This window comes from Macaca fascicularis, chromosome 2 (assembly GCF_037993035.2).
Source record: "Macaca fascicularis isolate 582-1 chromosome 2, T2T-MFA8v1.1".
Classification (NCBI taxonomy): Eukaryota; Metazoa; Chordata; class Mammalia; order Primates; family Cercopithecidae; genus Macaca; species Macaca fascicularis.
Genome location: NC_088376.1, coordinates 132,262,321 through 132,281,660, shown reverse-complemented (window position 1 = coordinate 132,281,660; position 19,340 = coordinate 132,262,321). Strand labels below are relative to the sequence as shown.

The window sequence follows — 19,340 nt, the reverse complement described above, 5'->3', positions numbered from 1 at the left end:
TTCCTTTTTTGGTTTAACAATGTGAGATATTCTGAAATAATTAAGATAATGCTCTTAGTTAAGTAAGGCCTATTTGTTTTTCTTTTGAGAAGAAGTAGAATAAACTAACTTACATTTATGCAAAATGGTTGGGAAAGGAAGTGTATGATTAACACCTACTCAGGTTAACTCAGTATTAATAACAGGACCACAAAAATCACATGACCTCAGGAAATCAGAATGCCCTCACAGGAGTATCTAAGTCTCTCAGTAAGGACTTTAAGGCTCTCTAAAGTGTTTCTTAACTTTTTATTTTGAAGTAATCATAGACTCATGGAGAGCTGCATGATTAATAGAAAGACTCCTTCACCCAGCTTTTCCCAATGGTGACATCTTATGTATCTGGAGTCCCATATAAAAACCAGGATATTAGATTGTACACTTTATCACTGTGTTCATCACAATATGAAATAAAATCATTGTATGTTTTACAATATGAAATAAACTTTCATATTCTAGATAAAGGAAAGTTTATTTTACTTAGGAAGAAAGGCACAGTTAGACATTGGGCTACCTGTCATTTTGTTGTTTCATAGGGGCAGGCTGCATTGATCGTAATGGCCTGTATTTGTTCAATATATTTCTTTTCTTTTCTTTCTTTTTTTTTTTTTTTTTTTTTGAGACGGAGTTTCGCTCTTGTTGCCTAGGCTGGAGTGGTGCAATGGCGCGACCTCAGCTCACTGCAACCTCCGCCTCCCAGGTTCAAGCAATTCTCCTGCCTCAGCCTCCCTAGTAGCTGGGATTACAGGCATTAGCCACCACGCCCGGCTAATTTTTGCATTTTTAGTAGAGATGGGGTTTCACCATGTTGGTCAGGCTAGTCTCGAACTCCTGACCTCAGGTGATCCGCCTGCCTCAGCCTCCCAAAGTGCTGGGATTACAGGCATGAGCCACCGTGTCCAGCCATTTAATACATTTCATTATAGAATGGGTTTACTATCAACTAATAGAGTATTTCTTTGTCATCTCTTGTACTTAATCATGATTGAGTTGGCTATCTCTGTGGTATGACTTGAATTCCAGGAAACCACCCCCACACCGCTTTATCTTCCCCAAGTTTTATGGTGCATAAAATTTCACCACTGCAGAATTCTTCCTGTGAGCTGATGTTTGGTCATGCTTGCCACCCCTCTTTGAAAATGTAAATATCAGTGGGAAACATAACAAGCCTCTAATGATGCAGCGTAAGTCAGTTTCCTTACTTTCAATGACAGGATAAGCCTTTGGCCAAAGAGGCCTAAAAACTTTAAAAGTAAAGGTGAACAAAAATGATCCAGGCCAACTTCCCCTTGGTTCACACTGGAAGTTTTCTTTAACATAGCTTTTTAAAAGCTGCGGTATTACCCATTCCCCTTGAGTGCTTTACTCACTCAGAGTGACACCTGTTGAATTTGGCAAAAGATGGTTCAGGTCCCAGAAGAGTGTTCAGTAATTTCATTTTTTCTGGTGTATAAAATATAAAAATTAACTTCTTGAAAGTTATGATCTTCTAAAAATATCATCTTTGGAAGAACATTTTATTCACTAAATCTTCCAATTTCTTTTTTGAGATGTTGGCAAGATATTTATTTACCTATTAATTGGCCTACTTATTTTTTCATTCACCCATTTACTTATTATAGCCAGTGACGCCTTCACTCTTGCTGGGCAGCGATCAAGTTCAGTACCTCATTCTCCAAGAATTCTTCCCCCCAAGTCTCTTGGTATTGAGCGAATACATTTCAGAAAGTCGTCCATCAATGAACAGTTTGTGGATACCAGGCAGTCCAGGTGAGAGGTCGTATCGTCAGTAAGGTTAATGCCTCACAGCTAGGAAATTTTTCCTCCAAAATGCAATGTATGGTTGATACATTTTTACATGTTTTTATTTATCCTTCCAAAAGATGTTATCTTATAAAACTGGGGCATAGAAACTGACCCAGTTATTTGTTGTTCACAGCAAATGAAAATGTTTTTAATAAGTCTTTTAAAATGCATTTGACCATTTCCTTGACTTTAAAGTCTATTTGATCTATATTAACTTATAGGGACATTAATTATCATCTGGATTTGGACATACTGTCCACAGTTCAGTTTCATAGTCACTGGTCTAAGGAAATTAAGTCCACTCTGCCAAACCAAGTAGCAGGACTGATTTCCAGTCCTGCAAATACACATGGAACTTAAACTCATAATCTGTAAAATACATAATCCACGCATTTTCCCAGATATCTCAGGTAAACATTATCAGGGCAGTGAGACCAGGTTTTAGAAACATGACAGGCCAGTGGTTCCCAGAATTTGGCTGTATGGGTCAATCCTTAAAAAACAAACAGTTACCAGCTGTTTGCTTTGCCTAAAAAGAAATTTTCCAACAGGTTGAGTGTGGCAGCTCATACCTATAATCCCAGCACTTTGGGAGGATCACTTGAGCTCAAGAGTTGGAGACTACCAGTCTGGGCAACCTAATGAAGCCCCATCTCTAAAAATTTTATAGACAGAGTCTCTTTGTGTCACTCAGGCTGGAGTGCAGTGGTGTAATCTCAGCTCACTGCAACCTCTGCCTCGTGGGTTCAAGCAATTCTTCCACCTCAGCCTCCCAAGTAACTGGGATTACAGGCACGTGCCACCACACCTGGCTAATTTTTATATTTTTAGTAGAGACAGGGTCTCACCATGTTGGCCAGGCTGGTCTTGAACTCCTGACCCCAGGTGATCCAACCACCTCAGTCTCCCAAAGTGCTGGGATTACAGGCATGAGCCACTGTGCCCAGCCCCAAAATTTTTTTTTCAATTAGCCAGATGTGGTGTTGCATACCTAGTCCTAGCTACTTGGGAGACTGAGGCAGGAGGATTGCTTGAGCCCAGGATTTCACGACTGAAGTGAACTATGATCGTGTCACTGCACCCCAGCCTGGGCAACAGAGCAAGATGCTGTCTCAGAAAAAAAAAAAAGGAAAAGAAAAGAAAAAGAAAACAAGAAACATTCAAACAAATAGCACCATGAATCCATGAAATAAATGACATTTTTATATCAAAAATATATTAACTATCATTGTTGTAGTAATACTAATCAAATGAAGTTAACATTTCACTTAATGTAATGTTAATTTCATGTTATATTAACTTCATATAACATTTCTATTGAGCACTTACTTTTTTTTTTTTCCCCCCAAGACAGAGTCTCGCTCTGTCGCCCAGGCTGGAGTGCAGTGGTGCCATCTTGGCTCACTGCAACCTTTGCCTTTCGGGTTCAAACGATTCTCCCCCCTCAGCCTCCCAAGTAGCTGGGACTCAGACGCCCGCCACCACACCTGGCTAATTTTTGTATTTTTAGTAGAGATAGAGTTTCATCATGTTGGCCAGGATGGTCTTGAACTCCTGACCTCAGATGATCCGCCCACTTCGGCCTTGCAAAGTGCTAGGATTACAGGCATAAGTCACTGCGCCTGGCCACTATTGAGTACTTACTGTGTCCCAGATACTGTTTATGTTTTTCCTAGGTAATTTATTAATGAATTTAAACTTCATGACAACCCTGATAGTGTTACTACTGTCATTACCCTTTACAGATAAGCACACTGAGGGCCAGGGACCATGAATAACTTCTTTGGGTTCATCAGCTAGTAAACATGGGAATCAAGGTTTGAACCTCGGTAGCCTAGAACTTGGCAGGATCCAAAGCTTGCGATCTGATTTCACTGAATATGTTATACCGCATCTCAGCAAAGATGGGAAGTATTTGCTCTACAAGGGCCAAAAATAAAAATAAAAAAAATTTAAATAAAGGAAATTATTCTCAAAATCAAGGTAGATTATTAGATTATTCAAGTTGGATAAATTGTGACTTATGAAAATATAACCTACACATTGTTATATTTCTATTTTATTTTATTTTATTTATTTTATTTTATTTTATGTTTTTTTTTATTTTTTGAGATGGAGTCTCACTCAGCCACCCAGGCTGGAATGCAGTGGTGCGATCTCAGCTCACTGCAAGCTCCGCCTCCCAGGTTCATGCCATTCTCCCGCCTCTGGCTCCCGAGTAGCTGGGACTACAGGCACCCGCCACCATGCCCGGCTGATTTTTTTGTATTTTTAGTAGAGACGATGTTTCACTGTATTAGCCAGGATGGTCTTGATCTCCTGACCTCGTGATCCGCCCACGTCGGCCTCCCAAAGTGCTGTGATTACAGGTGTGAGCCACCGCACCTGGCCACATTGTTGTATTTCTAATTTGTTAAAGGCCAGTGAAAACTTTATCACATATCAGCCCAGTTTGTGGATTCGCATTTAGGAACTTTTGCCTGAAATGGTAAGAGATCCAAGGAGCTACAGCTGTGCTAGCCAGTTTAATTAAAAGTAAATAAAATTTAAAATTTGGTTCCTCAGTCATGCTAGCCACAATTCAAATGCTCAGCAACCGCTATCATATTGGTCAGAACAGACACAGAACATTTTCATCACTGCAGAAAGTCCTGTTGGATAACATGAGACAAGTGAGCTTCTTATGTTAGGGAAAACAAAGCTATTTCAGCAAAAGGAAGAATTATAGCTGGGAATCATTGTCTTAAAAATTATTGTACCCACATCTCCAGTCACTTATGATGGACTTGCTCTTTGATCCAGCAATTTCATTTAGGAATTTTACTACCGAATCAACTAACTACATGTAGGATACTCATTATAACCTTGCTTACACTAATGGCAAATTGAAAACAAAGTACATAATTATGGTAAATCCATACAATAAAATGCTATGCAGTCATTAAAATAACACTGTAGACAAATATTAAGCAACATAAAATGTTAGATACAACTTAACTTTTTAAAAAATGAGTGTTGAAAAAGAATATATAGTAAATCTCATGTTTTCTTGTTAAAAAATAAATACATATGTTTATATATAGATACATGCTTATAAGTTTATGTGCTTAGGAAAAATAATCTGTAAACAGTTAGTGTTGACTGGCTATATATAAGGTATCAGATTATATAGGCGGTGGCTCAGAGCGCCTGTAATCCCAGCACTTTGGGAGGCTGAGCGGTGCAGATTACTTGAGGTCAGGAGTTCGAAAACAGCCTGGCCAACATGGTGAAACCCCATCTCTACTAAAAATACAAAAACAAACAAACAAAAGATTAGCCAGGCTTGGTGGTGCACACCTGTAATTCCAGCTACTTGGGAGGCTGAGGTGGGAGGATCACTTGAACCCAGGAGCTGGAGGTTGCAGTGAGCCAAGATCACACCACTCTCCTCAGGTCTGGGTGACAGAGTGAGACTCCATCTAAAAAAAGATTATAGACATTTAAATTTTTCTTTTTATCTGTATTTTTAAAGTTTTCTCCAATGAACTTAGACTTGCTTTTGTAGTAAGTAAAATTTGATCAAAATTACTTTTAGTTAAAAAAAATTAACTTCCATCCTGGCTAACATGGTGAATCCCTGTCTTAACTAAAAATACAAAAAAAATTAGCCAAGTGTGGTGGCAGGTGCCTATAGTCCCAGCTACTCAGGAGGCTGAGGCAGGAGAATGGCATGAACCCAGGGGGCAGAGCTTGCGGTGAGCTGAGATCGCGCCACTGCACTCCAACCTGGGGGATAGAGCGAGACTCCATCTCAAAAAAAAAAGAAAAAAGAAAAAAATAACTTCAAATTGTGTTGTCACTGTGCTGGGAAGTAGACATAGTGATTTAAGGGTGTTGCTCTTAGTCCAGGGACCAGCAAACAACAGCCCAGTGGCCAAATCCGTCCTGCTGTTTTTGTGTAGCCCATGAGCTAATAATGGTTTTTATATTTTTAGGTAGCTGGTGGTGGGGGGATCAAAAGCAATATTTTATGACATGTAAAAATGATATGAAATTTAGCATCCATAGGTCATTTTCTTGGAACACGGCCACACCCATTCTCTTACATATTATCCATGGCTGCTTTTGCACTGCAATGGCAGAGTTGAGTAGTCGCTATAGACACCATCTGGCCCACAAAGCCAATAACTATTTAGTATTCTAGACTGTTTACAAAAAAGGAGTGAACTGAATTATACATCCATGCCTGTTCACCACCAAGATTTGATCATCTAAGGACTGTTTTGAATGTTCAGGTGCCTACATAAACAGCTCTAGTTGCTTTGAGTCTTTTTATTCAGTGTACTCTTTATTAAAAGTCCTTTCTTTCCCTACATATTTGTGACTCAGAAAGTCAGACCATATATGCTTCCCCTAAAACTCATCTAGAACAGACCAGGAAGTGTCCTGGTGGTTTAGTCAACCACAAAGACGCCCTTCCTATCTTTCTCCCTATTTTCCCTTTCCTTGGGCTTCTAGTAAGTTTCCTATCTGCTTATGACAAGTTTGCCAGAGATGTTGAGAGACTCATCATTTCCTGAATTCTTTTTCTCATCACAGAGAAATGCTGTCGACACACAGCAGCCCTTACAAAACTCTGGAGAGGCGGCCCCAGGGCGGACGAAGCATGCCCACCACGCCAGTTCTTACCCGAAACGCCTACAGCAGCAGCCACTTGGAGTAAGAGAGCTTCATTCTCATTGCTTTAGCTGTGTTGATTTTTGCTTTGAGGTTCTGTCTTGCTTTGTTGTGTTTTTTAATCATTTCAAGTGACTTTCTATAGCAGGACCTTGTTTTATGGTTTTACATTTTCTGCTAACTTATGGTTTCAAATATGTTGGCAAAGAAAATGTATTTGACTTGTTCAAATATACATTAGATTTTTAGTACCTTAATTTCCCCAGTCACATATTACCATTCATTATTCAATGGTGAGGATGAAGTTAGTAACAATAGCACCATTTGGAAATGTTTGTGAGTGCTGTGCTAAATGTTTTATATGCACTGGATTATTTAGTCCCTACAGCAAGCCTTTTGTGAGGTAGATATTAGATATTGTTTTCATCGTCATCTTACAAAACAGTAAGCAAGATTCAGAGAGGTTAAATATCTGGACTGAGCTCATACAGCTGGGAAATAGCAGTGCCATGACTCAGCCCAGACACCCCTGACCTGCACTTGAATGTACCATGTCTTCCTATCCTCTAGGAAGACAGGACCCTCCAAAGACACGTTGGGTTTTTTTTTGGTTTTGTTTTTGTTTTTTCCAGGCTCTGATGCAAACTGTGCATCCTCAGTCTATGTCTTTCCCTACCCTTAAGGAAGGATTTCGCTTGTGGAACTAACAGAACCTGGTTGTTTTCTCATTTTGACTATGGTAATGAATTTACGTGTGAGCCAATAGATTTGGTGAACAAATGGGTTCTGTTGTGCCGTCAGCTTTGGCAACCTTCAAAGTCCTATTGCGATTCACGAGCTGTTCAGTCATTCAGCATGGTATTCTTTTTTCCTATTTGGGTCCTCCTTTTCTTCTTGGTGTTGACAAATTTGCCTTCTCCTCTTTCAGACCTGAATCTTCCTCTCAGCACTGCCGCCAGCGGAGTGGAAGCCTGGAGTCCCAGTCCCACCTGCTCTCCGAGATGGACAGCGATAAGCCATTTTTCTCCCTCTCCAAATCCCAAAGAAGCAGCAGCACAGAAATCCTCGATGACGGGTCTTCTTATACAAGCCAATCAAGCACGGAGTATTACTGTGTGACACCAGTTACAGGCCCCTATTACACCACCCAGACCCTGGACACTCGCACCAGGGGTCGGAGGAGGTCAAAGAAACAGAATGTTTCTACTTCAAATTCAGGAAGCATGCCCAACCTAGCACAAAAGGATAGTTTGAGGAATGGTGTCTACTCAAAGAGTCAGGAGCCACCGTCTTCCAGTTACTACATTGCCGGGTACACGCCCTATGCAGAGTGTGACTTTTATTACAGTGGTAGTTATGTCTATGAGAATGACACCGAGGGACAGTATAGTGTCAACCCTTCCTACCGGTCCTCAGCCCACTATGGATATGAGCGCCAGAGGGACTACAGCAGATCCTTTCACGAAGATGAGGTTGACCGGGTACCCCATAACCCATATGCAACTCTCCGGCTGCCAAGAAAGGCTGCCGCAAAATCGGAGCACATCACCAAAAACATCCACAAGGCCTTAGTCGCCGAGCACTTGCGTGGCTGGTACCAGCGGGCCACTGGGCAGAAGGATCAGGGGCACAGCCTGCAGACCAGCTTTGACTCAGACAGGGGATCACAGAGATGCCTGGGGTTTGCGGGGCTGCAGGTACCTTGTTCTCCAAGCAGTCGTGCATCCTCCTACTCTTCAGGTGAGAATACTGTAAAAACACACGACACCTGGATTTTATTTACATCATGTTTCCTGCCCACCCAGAACCGCTTCACGGATCATGAGACCAGTACCCAAGGTCAAAAGAGTGGCAACCATTCGGTGGTAGAACCCCACAATAAGAATTTCCAACTTAAAAACAGTTCTTTCCAGCTCTCCAAAGAACTCGGTACACGAGTCTAATGAAGCAAACTGTAGATTCAAATCCAGCAAATATTGATTGAGCACTTGCTCTCTGTGCTGCCCTGTGTTAGGTTTTTTGTTGTTGTTGGCTTTTTTTTTTTTTTGAGACAGAGTCTCGCTCTGTTGCCCGGGCTGGAATGTGTTAGGGGTTTCACTTGCTTTATCTTTTTAGGATTTACATTGACAGGCACATCTCTTAAATGTGTTCACGTCATTGAGGTTTGATATTTTTAAAGAATAAACCCTCAGGTAAGCAGAAAACATTAGAATTATACATCCATCGTTGTTCACCACCAAGATTCAATCATCTAAGGACTGTTTTGAATGCTCAGGTGCCTGCATAAGGCTCATGAGAATCCTGATAGGACCTGGCATTGATTAAGCCCTGTTCTAAGTAATTTGCTTTTTTTTTTTTTTTTTGGTAGAAACAGGGCTTAGGTCGGGTCTCGCTATGTTGCCCAGTCTGGTCTCAAACTCCTGGCCTCAAGCAACCCTCCTGCCTTGGCCTCCCAAAGTATTGGGATTACATGCAAGAGCCACAGTACCTGGCCACGCACATTGTAATTCACTATTCATATATACCTATGTTATGGTTGACTTAAGGGATTTTCAAAGATAATTTTGATTAGAGATGTTTCCTTTTTACCCTTGATATTGACTTTGGCCCCTAACTCTGCTAACATTTGTGGAGGACTTCCTGCCTACTCCCAGTTGTGCTAGGTACTTTAAGTAGAGAAATAGAAGATAGGGGAGGCTCTGTGTATGGTTTTATTTATTCAGCAAATGAGCAGGCACATTCAAAATGTGGAGGACCCAGTGTTGAACTAGTTCCTGGTCACGATGAACTCAGAGTCAGCAGCCAGAAGAATGTTTAAAAATTAAGCAATTTTAAAACTCTGAGAAATGATTTAAAACTCCGAGAAATTCTCAAACTGCCAGAAAACCTATAGGTCACGAGTCTCGCCTTCTCCCTTATTAGCATGACACCTTAGTGAGACATAGTATAAGGATTCCTGAGTCATTGCATAATAGTCATTGCATTGAAAACTACACCTGTAAAAAAAAGTTTCATATACTTGTTGACAAGAGGCGTTTCCATGGAGATTTCTATTTGGGTTCAAGTTTTCTCCTATTTGTGCAGGACTTTGGACTTCTACTAGGGATGTCCCATCTATTACCACATCTAACATATGAAAGGGCTTCTGTAATTATTTCTTATTTATGGCTCTGACCTAGAAAACACCTTTCTTCCTCTTAAAGTTCAAGATGTGAGAAAGTTTCATAGGTCAAACCTGGGCAGGATGGGCAGAGTACTACAAGGGAAAAACCAAGCAAGGAGGGCTGAGATGCGTGTGGATGGTCACTGCAGCACGGGACTGGGGTGGCACCCAGGGGAAGCAGGTGTAACTGAGGAACCTCAACATTCCTGACTGTTAGCTTAGTAAAGGTGAGATGGAAGTGAAGCTTCCTGTTTCAGACCTGGTGTGAGCTTTGCTGACAGTAGCAAGATGTGGCCCCACAGACCAAAAGGCATCACTCTTTAAAGAACTACAGGGATGGAATCAGTACTCCCAGAAATCCCTTCTGGATTTCCCCTCATTTCTGTCTCCACTTTATAACTGCAGAAATGTATTACAACAGGCAGGCATCATTCTCATGGAGAGATAAATTTCCAGTTATTTGCTAGATTAGTCCTAGGTTTGTAGTCCCTTCCAGCCACCTGAAGGCTCTCTCGGTGGACTCAGTTTTAGTAATGACAACTACTATTTGTTGGCAGCTTACTAGATGCCATGCACATTCAGCACATTATGTGCAGTCTCCTATTTAATGTATGCAACAGTTCTATATAGTGATTGCTATTGTTATGCTTATTGTTACTATCCTAATTTTGCAGCTTAGGCAACTCTGGCTACAGAGTTTAAATAACCCAAGTCCAGAAGCTACTAAGTGGTGGGGTGGGGATCTATCCTAGCTCAGCTTTTTTTTTTTTTTTTTCTTTTCTTTTTTAAAGAGGCAGAGTCTCAGTCTGTCAACCACGTTGGAGTGCAGTGACACCATTATAACTCACTCAGTCTCAAACTCCTTGGCTCAAGATCCTCCCGCCTCAGCCTCCCAAGTAGCTAGGACTACAAGTACGCACCACCATGCCTGGCTGATTTTATTTTTTTTGTAGAGACTGGGCTCTGTTTCCCAGGCTGGTCTCCAACCTCTAGCCGCAAGTGATCTTTCCACCTCCGCATCCCAAAGTGCTGGGATTACAACCGTGAGCCATCACACCCAGCCCCCTAGCTCTGACATCTTAACCACCAAGGCTCAGAGCCTCTGATTTACAGTTCAGAAATGGCTTGGAAGCTCAAACTGAGAGTGTTACATCAGTTAGTCAAAACCTCATGACATGCAGGGCCACAGATGAGTTTTGAAATGTGTTTGTCCTATAGTGATCACAGGCACTTTGTGGGGATGAGAGAGAAGAGGAGTAGGTCTGAAGCCAGAAACCGGAAAAGGAAAAGAGATGGAAAAGAGCAGTGCTGGTTTCTGAGTCTTGGACGAGCATCATGGCGTTGTGGTTACCTTGTCCATCCTAGGCATGGAGCAGAACTGGTTTTATAGAGAGGACAACAAACACCCAGTGATGAGGCATTTGTTGGGCTTTGCTCCCAAATTATGCCCTTGTCTTGTTCCAGTTCAGTTCTTCTGTAGAACTAAATCCCTTCTTCCTGAATTCCTTCCTGTGCTAGTTACCACCTCGCCTCCCCGACCCCACGCCCCATACACACACTTTTTTAAGACAAAAAATAGCCTTGATCTTGCTAGTGGCCAGTGTTATCTTTGGCTGAAGAATAGTCAAGTCTCAATACGTCAACTTATGGAACACGTTTCCTCCAAGGCCTCTGACAAACCCAGAATCATCATCTCACCTTTATAACACCATAGCATGAATGGGAAGATTCTCGCAATATATGAGAATTGTTTTCTTGCTTGTCTTTCCAGTTATTTTAAAAATTATTTATGTATTATTGTTATTTTCTTTTTGGGGATAGGATCTCGCTGGGTGGCCCAGGCTGGAGTGCAGTGGTGCAAACATGGCTCACTGTAGCCTTGACTTCCCAGGCTTGAGTGATCTCCCGTGTCAGCTTCCCAAGTAGCTGGGACTACAGGTGTGCACCACCACGCCAGGCTAATTTTTGTATTTTTCGCAGAGATGGGGTTTTGCCATGTTGCTGAGGCTGGCCTTGAACTCAGGGGCTCAAGCGATCCTCCCACCTTGACTTCCCAAAGTGTTGGGATTACAGGCTTTTGCCACTGAGCCTGACCTAAAATGATTTTTATTATTTTTATCTATTTATTTATTTTGAGACAGAGTCTCACTCTGTCACCAAGGCTGGAGTACAGTGGCGTGATCTTGGTTCACTGCAATTTCCACTTCCTGGGCTCAAGCAATTCTCCTGTCTCAGTCTCCTAAGTCGCTGGGATTATAGCCATGCACCACCATGCCCGGCTAATTTTTGTATTTTTTGGTAGAGACAGGGTTTCACCATATTGGCCAGACTGGTCTCGAACTCTTAGCTTCAAGTAGTCCTCCCGCCTCGGCCTGCCAAAGTGCTGGGATTACAGGCTTGAGCCACTGCGCCTGACCCCAACCTAAATTATTTTTTGAATTGACAGATTTATCTTTCAATTAATCTTATTCTCAATAATATTAATAGTTATCATTTATTGAGTGCTTACTCTGTATCAAGTGTAGTGCTAAAGATTTTCATAATTACTTTAATCCTGGTATCATACCCATACAGAATATATTAATATTATTATCCCTACTCTATACATGAGGAAACTGAGGCTTAAAGAGGATAAACTACTTGCCTAAGGTCACATAGCCAGGAATTCACTAAATTGGAATAGGAACTCTGTTACTTCAAACCCTCTTAAATCTCTGCTCTGACAAAGCTGATTGCAGTGTTCATCTGAATGACCTTAACAATTTTTCACTTTTAATATCTCCATTAATTTTATCTTTTTCCATTTTTATTTCCAGTGTCTTCTACAAATGCTTCTGGGAACTGGAGGACCCAGTTAACCATAGGGCTGTCGGATTATGAGACTCCAGCACATTCTTCTTACACCAGCTGCTATGGCAATGTCTATAATCCTTTACCCTCTCCAAGCAGGTGAGGAGGCGGTGCTTGAAAATCCTAGGAGCCTGTTCCAGTTCAAAAGAATTCAAGGATCCTAATTTACAAACGTCAGATAATCTAGTTCAGGGGTTGGCAAACTATGGCCTGTGGGCCAAATCCAGCTGCCACCTGTTTTGGTAAATAACGTTTCATTGGAGAATAGCCACACTCATTCACTTACACGTTCTCTGTGGCTGTTTTTGCACTATGAGGGCAGAGCTCAGTAGCTGCACCAAAGCCCAAAATATCTGGCCACCACAGCCAAAAAGTGTCTGGCCTTTAAGAAAAAGTTTGCTAACCCCTAATCTAACTCATTCAAATTTGATCCTGTTCTTCAGTATTACATTGAATTCTTGTATATTTCCTCTAATGTTTACAAAGAACTACTTGCACAGACACCAAAACCAAAAATATCTGGCCTTTAAGAAAAAGTTTGCTAACCCCTAATCTAACTCATTCAAATTTGACCCTGTTCTTCAGTATTACATTGAATTCTTGTATATTTCCTCTAATGTTTACAAAGAACTACTTGCACAGACACCAAAGCCAAAAATATCTGGCCTTTAAGAAAAAGTTTGCTAACCTCTCATCTAACGCGTTCTGTTCTTTAGTCTGTACATTGAATTCTGAGTCTGAAGCTTTTTAAAAAAATTATGGTACTTGAAATCCTATTAGTGATAAGTCCATTTAAGTCTCTTTTGAAACCTTGCAGGAATAATCTCTCTACTCCAGGAAAGGCTGTTCGTACCAAGGTTCCTCAGAGAGTTGGTAGGCTGGATTTCAAACATTTGCTGCCTTTTTATCTGATCCTATGTTTGTTATGAAGCAACAGACACAGCCAGCTGTCCTGTTTGTCTGTAAAAGTAGTTCTTTGTAAACATTAGAGGAAATGTACAACAGCAATTTGTTAAAACTGATTTTTTTTTTAATTGCAGACTCTGAATTACTTTTTAAAAAAATTCTTGTTATCCATAGGAATTAAGTTTGAAGAGGTCATTTGTCCCTTTTACTTTCCCACAAAAGATAATCCACACCCATGGTACCAAGAAGTAGGACATTTTCTGTTTTTTTAGAATGTGTAATTTTGATTCCTTTAAGTCATATTGCTTCAGGCACAGAAGACTTATACAGGCTACAACTTATAAAGGTTTCTATGCTGGTAAATTTGAGAATTTAGCAGTTTCTTATCAAGGCACTCACTGTTACAAGCAAATTGGAAATATTCAGGCCCAAATGCCTTTTTTTTTTTTTTTCTCCACATTCAGTGGGAGTTTTTCTTGGCTTGAAATATTAAGCCAATTGTCTCAGCTAAACAAAGGGTATACTCAAAATAGAATTGTAATGAAAATATACTTCAGAAGATGTCACATAGCTTGGACTTCTGTAAATAATGTTTGAAAATGAGTTAGGAGCAAGAACCAACATGACTGGTCTAAAATTTGAACCGAACCTTTTCAGTTTAGTTCTAACCATTTTTAAATAATATATTTGCAAATTATTTTCATGTTTGTGTAATTTTACTTGTCTTTTTGTTGACTCAGAAATGATAATACAGTTTTTGGTGCATTACGCAGTTCTAATATCCTTAACACTACTGTCATTGGACTCAGGGAGTGTTAAGCATTTTTAGAGAAAATCTGTTTTTACAAAGTCTGCTCATATGTATCAGACAGCCCAAGATGGCTTGATAGGGGATCACAGGGGGCATAACATACAGGAAATTAGAAGCTATTTAAAAATCCCTATTGTTTGTTTGTGTATGCGTATGCATATATGAGCTCATGGTGGAAATTTTATAATAAAGAGATAAATAAGTAGGAAATAAATTAGCCATAATTCCACTATCCAGAGATAGCAGCTCTTAACATTTTGGCATATTTTCCCCATTTTTCTCTGTCCACGTAACATGGAATGATATTGTACATACAGTTTTATATCTTATGTTGTACATGAAATCCTACATCTCCGTGTTTTAAAAAACTTAACATCATAACATAACCATGTTCCCATGTGTTTTAAAACTCTTTAAACCTTATTTTATATGACTAAGATGATATTCCCCTCAAATGAACCCTAATTTACTTAGCAGCTCCTCATTTTTTGAAGTTTTTTTTTTTGAGAGGCTTTTAGATTTTTCTTTTTCTTATTAAAGTACGGCAGCCATTTTTACTTTTTTTCTTTCCCAAGATGGAGCCTTGTTGTGTTGCCCGGGTTGGAGTGCAGTGGTGTGATCTCAGCTCACTGCAACCTCTGCCACCCAGGTTCAAGTGATTCTACTGCCTGAGCCTCCCAAGTAGCTGAGATTACAGGCACGTACCACCATGTCTGGCTAATTTTTGTATTTTTAATAGAGACGGAGTTTTGCCATGTTGGCCAGGCTGGTCTCGAACTCCTGACCTCGTGATCTGCCCGCCTTGGCCTCCCAAAGTGCTAGGATTACAGGAGTGAACCATGGCGCCCAGCGCAGTATTGCAGCTGTTAACATCTTTGTCCAAAATATGTGTCTGAATCCCAGATTATTTTCATAGGATACATTCCAATAACTAGAGTTAGTGGATTAAATTGAAAAGTGTATTTTTTAAAGCTCTTGCTTTCCAGAAAGATGTGCCACTTTGCTCTTATGGCCACAGAGATACGGAAGTGCTTATTCCCATCCATTTGTTTATTTAGGGTTCTTTTTAGGATACAGTCTGATCAATTTAACTTAACCTATTAACAAGGCAAGGATAGTAACAATCATTCATAAAGCTTTAGAAATTTGCTCAAATTCTGTACATTGTTTTTATGAAAACATGATTTTTAAAATAAGAGGGAATTAGGTTTTAAGATAAAAATGAAAAACTAGATTTTTCCCTTAAGCCAAAGATTTGAAATGCATAGCAATATATTAGTGTTTTGTTGTTTTTTAAAATAAAGTGTATATTATTTAAAGATCCTTTGCCCTAGAGTATCCAGGTCTTAAAATTATAGAAAGGTACTAATTTTTACCAATAAATTTTTTTTCTAGTACAATTGGCATAATTGTCATTAGCATAAACTTTCCAAAGTAGAAATGTTGAAGCTACCTAGTACATAATACAGTGAAATTCTTGGCTCTACTGCTGCAAACTGTATTTCCAAATAACTTTTTTTCTTTCACCTCCTATTTTCCATTCCCTTTCTCCTTTCCTATCTAACTCTATTACTAGGCAAAACCAAGGGCTTCTATCCCCAAGAATGGTTGTGTCTCCAGAAATGAGATCAGTTGTAAATTCTCTTTTGCTAAGTGTAGCCAGCTGTAGTAAGTACAGTACCTTTAATCTGTGTGTTGCTTCTTGCATAGCAGGAGTTTTGCTTGCACTGACTGATGTGTGAAATTATGAAATCTGCCTTTGTTTTTTATGTTACATGAAAACACTAAAAACCTTTATTTCCAAAGCTCTTCTTCCAAAGACTTTTAAAAAAAAATCATCTTTACTAAAATACTTTGGAATGTAAAATATAAAAGAAATCAACTAACCATCTAATCTCTCTTAACCTACCGTGACAATAATGCAGTTTTGCTTATCAGAATGGTTTGTATGATAGGATGCTCTCACTTGGAATTGCCATCTAAATATGCCTATGATTTTTTAATGTGATGCTGTTTCCTGGATCACTTCCAATTATGCCTGACCCATAAGCCCTAGGGATATCATGTATGTCCCGACGTGCCCCTGCCACCTTCTGAATGTATTATTTTGTCCCTGAGGAAAGCATCTAGCATATTCCCTTAATTTGAAGAATACTTAAAATGTGATTGTCACAATATAATTTTTAAAACGTTAAAAATATAACTGTCACACAAATAAAAATGGGCATGGGCCAAAGATTTATTGAACTCATTGATAAGTGAACTAGCAGAATGATAAAGCTGGTTCAAAGAGAATTCAAGACCCTGAAAGAGAGAATGTTGGAAAAGACTACCAAATGAGATACAAAACCAGTTAATATCCTATAGGGCAATAAAACTGTAACCATAATCTTTTTTACTAGACAAGTTATTTGTATTGCTTTGAGACAAAAAATCTACAAGTTAACATGTAACTTAATACAATCTGGGTCCTGATCAATGGTAAATACAAGTTAAACAAAGGTATGTCTTTCCAGAGAATTAAATAATCCTTTTTATGGGCCTGTTAAACAATGCTCCGGTTTGACATTGAAAGAACATGCAGTCATCCTTCTCCTTTGCCTTATCTCTACATTTTGGGAAATTTTTCTTAATAGTGCTTCCTACTAACTTCTTTAAATGTAGTAGTCTTTGTGCTGTGGGGACAAAAATATGGCCACAAGTAGTAACTTTTCTGGTTTTCTTTAATAGACAATACACAGAAATCAGTCAACTGGATGGTACAGATGGAAACCGGCTGGAAGACAACCTGGAGAGTAGTGAGCAGAGACTCTTTTGGCATGAAGATTCAAAGCCTGGAACATTAGTCTGAACTGCAGTTGGACCTCTTGACCAAGCTCTGCGTTCTCACACTAGTGTGCCTTGCAAATCGTATTCGTCTTCCGAGAGGATGTTCGTTTTAGAAACCTAAAGACATCAAAGGTTGAAGAGAAGACTTAGTTGCCCTGGAAGTGAATCAGTGAATCACACACGAAGCCCCACAAAGCCCCTGAAGGAGGATTTGGCCTTTCAAACTCTAGGCACTAACCTAACTGCAGGGTCTGCCCACGTGTTGAAGTACTGCCAAGAGAGGACTCAGTGTGAAGCCTTCATCAATAGCAAGCACTTTTTAAGGGAATAAAAGATGTTAAAGGCAAACCTCAAAACCATGAAAGGGCGTTCAGGATGTCCCATGGCAATAAAGACAGGGGAAATCTCAGAGCACAATTCAGCAGGATGAGAAAAGGGGAACCAGAAGCTCCGGAGTCACTGCTCACCTCACAGAGTTTGAATTCGTGAGCTGACAAAGAATAACATGCTCTTTCTACACAGACATGGACAATTTAGACAGTATTGGAAAATTACTTGAAGCTGGATTTTCATGAAGTTCTGAATGAGTGTAAATGTTTTTTAGGATATTATAAAGAGCGGTGTTTTTCATAAGTACCATAAAATGGGTTCTGGAAAAACTTATTACCATAGCATCCTGTAATATAACTTATGGTAGCAGATTGGGGAAAAGGAAGCAGCCCACTGAATAATTGACAAAGTCTGCTTGGAGAATGTTTTAAGGTACAATATCATTGAGCTCCTTTTTCCTTTCTCCACTAATTGCATGATGAGCTATTGTTCTGGCTGGTAATTCTCCAACTCGGCTGTCATTTGAAGTGGCAGACTTAAAATGGAAAGTTTTTATAATTATCAGTTTGAAAAAGTATTTTAAGATGATACAGAAGGCATCCAAAACAACAGAAAAAAAAAAAAGCCACGTCATTTTAGATGAATTGCGTGCCTTAAAATGGTGAACATTAGAAAATTAAACAAGTCTGAATTCCACAAGTAGTTCCAAGTCACCAAGTGACAAAAACAAGGTTAACGTTAAAAAACAACAACAGCGACAACGACAAAAAACTCCAAGCTGCAGTGGATTTCATTATGAGGCTAAAACTACCTCATACTTTCCTGGGAAGAACTAATTAGCTATGGTTTATTGTAGGGTTTTGTTTGTTTGTTTTTTAAAGCAAATTATTTCCATATTCCAGTTTGATCTTTTTTGTCATCTTTGTTTCAAAATTCCATAAAAGGTGCTCCTTTCCTCCCTCTTTTATACAAGTTTCTTGTTCATATTGTGAATAGAAAAGTTTCTGAACAACTTTTTGGAACATTTTCTATCTATATTCCAAAGCATGTAATATATACATAAAAATGATTTGTTAAACTGGTCCTTAGTCATTTGTATAATTAGAAATGAAGTTTAGGGAAAATGTTTGGAAAAACAAGCAAAAAAATAACTTATTCCTTTTTTGCATATTTGTATAGCCTTCTAGAAACAGAAATAACCCTTTTGCATATTCTTTTATTGTTCTGACTTTTCAAGACCTATTATTTTTTTACATAGGTCAATAAACGAAAGGTGTGCTACTGAAAATGTTTATGTATTCTTCCATTTATGTCCGGGCTTCATGTGAAGCAGGTTGCAGTGTTCTACTTCGAGTAATCATACTGGGCAAGATTTCGGATTTTTAGTTATAGTATTACCATATTTTATTCCAGGTTGTACATTTTTAAATATTTACATTTGAAAACAGGGTTCATCTTTTGATTGATGGCATATTCTACTTGAATTGGCAGTTTTTTCTTAATAGTACATTAAAAATAATGCTGTGTCTTACAATAAAGTTGCCTTAGAATTGATGAAATACAGTAGTTTGTCTCACTGAGGATGACTGATGAGAATTTTTAGGTTTTTTCATCTTGGGAATGTTGTTTATTTGTAGCAGGTAATTTATACTCATTTCACAGACTGGCAAACAGGTCTTCTAAATTCAAGAAATTAGTTCTCTGACATCCTTTAATCCTACATAACGCAGAGAAGGGAGTGGAAATGAAATATAGGGAGACCTTAATATTTCCATACATGTATCTTGCATAAAATAACATTTTTCTGTTCCAGAAATGGTATGATTACAATTGCAAGTATGCCTTGAAAGGGCAAGTATCACTTGGCTCCCAAAGAGGAAAAGATGGTATAGAAATGGAAGCTCAGGGCCAGGCATGGTGGCTCACACCTGTAATCCCAGCACTTTG

At 39.4% G+C, this 19,340-nt stretch overlaps 1 protein-coding gene across 21 annotated transcripts in view; it reads left to right on the top strand.

Moving 5' to 3' along the window:
* FRMD4B (FERM domain containing 4B) overlaps positions 1-18,952 on the top strand; it is a 360,118-nt gene extending 341,166 nt beyond the window's left edge. For all 21 annotated transcript variants that reach the window (XM_074032675.1, XM_074032676.1, XM_074032681.1 and 18 more), the window contains 5 exons: positions 1,662-1,809; positions 6,427-6,546; positions 7,433-8,244; positions 12,484-12,616; positions 16,965-18,952. In XM_074032675.1, the coding sequence (XP_073888776.1) occupies positions 1,662-1,809; positions 6,427-6,546; positions 7,433-8,244; positions 12,484-12,616; positions 16,965-17,085 (1,334 nt within the window). In that variant the 3' untranslated portion in view covers positions 17,086-18,952. The remainder of the gene's footprint in view (positions 1-1,661; positions 1,810-6,426; positions 6,547-7,432; positions 8,245-12,483; positions 12,617-16,964) is intronic.
* The last annotated feature ends 388 nt before the right edge of the window (positions 18,953-19,340 follow it).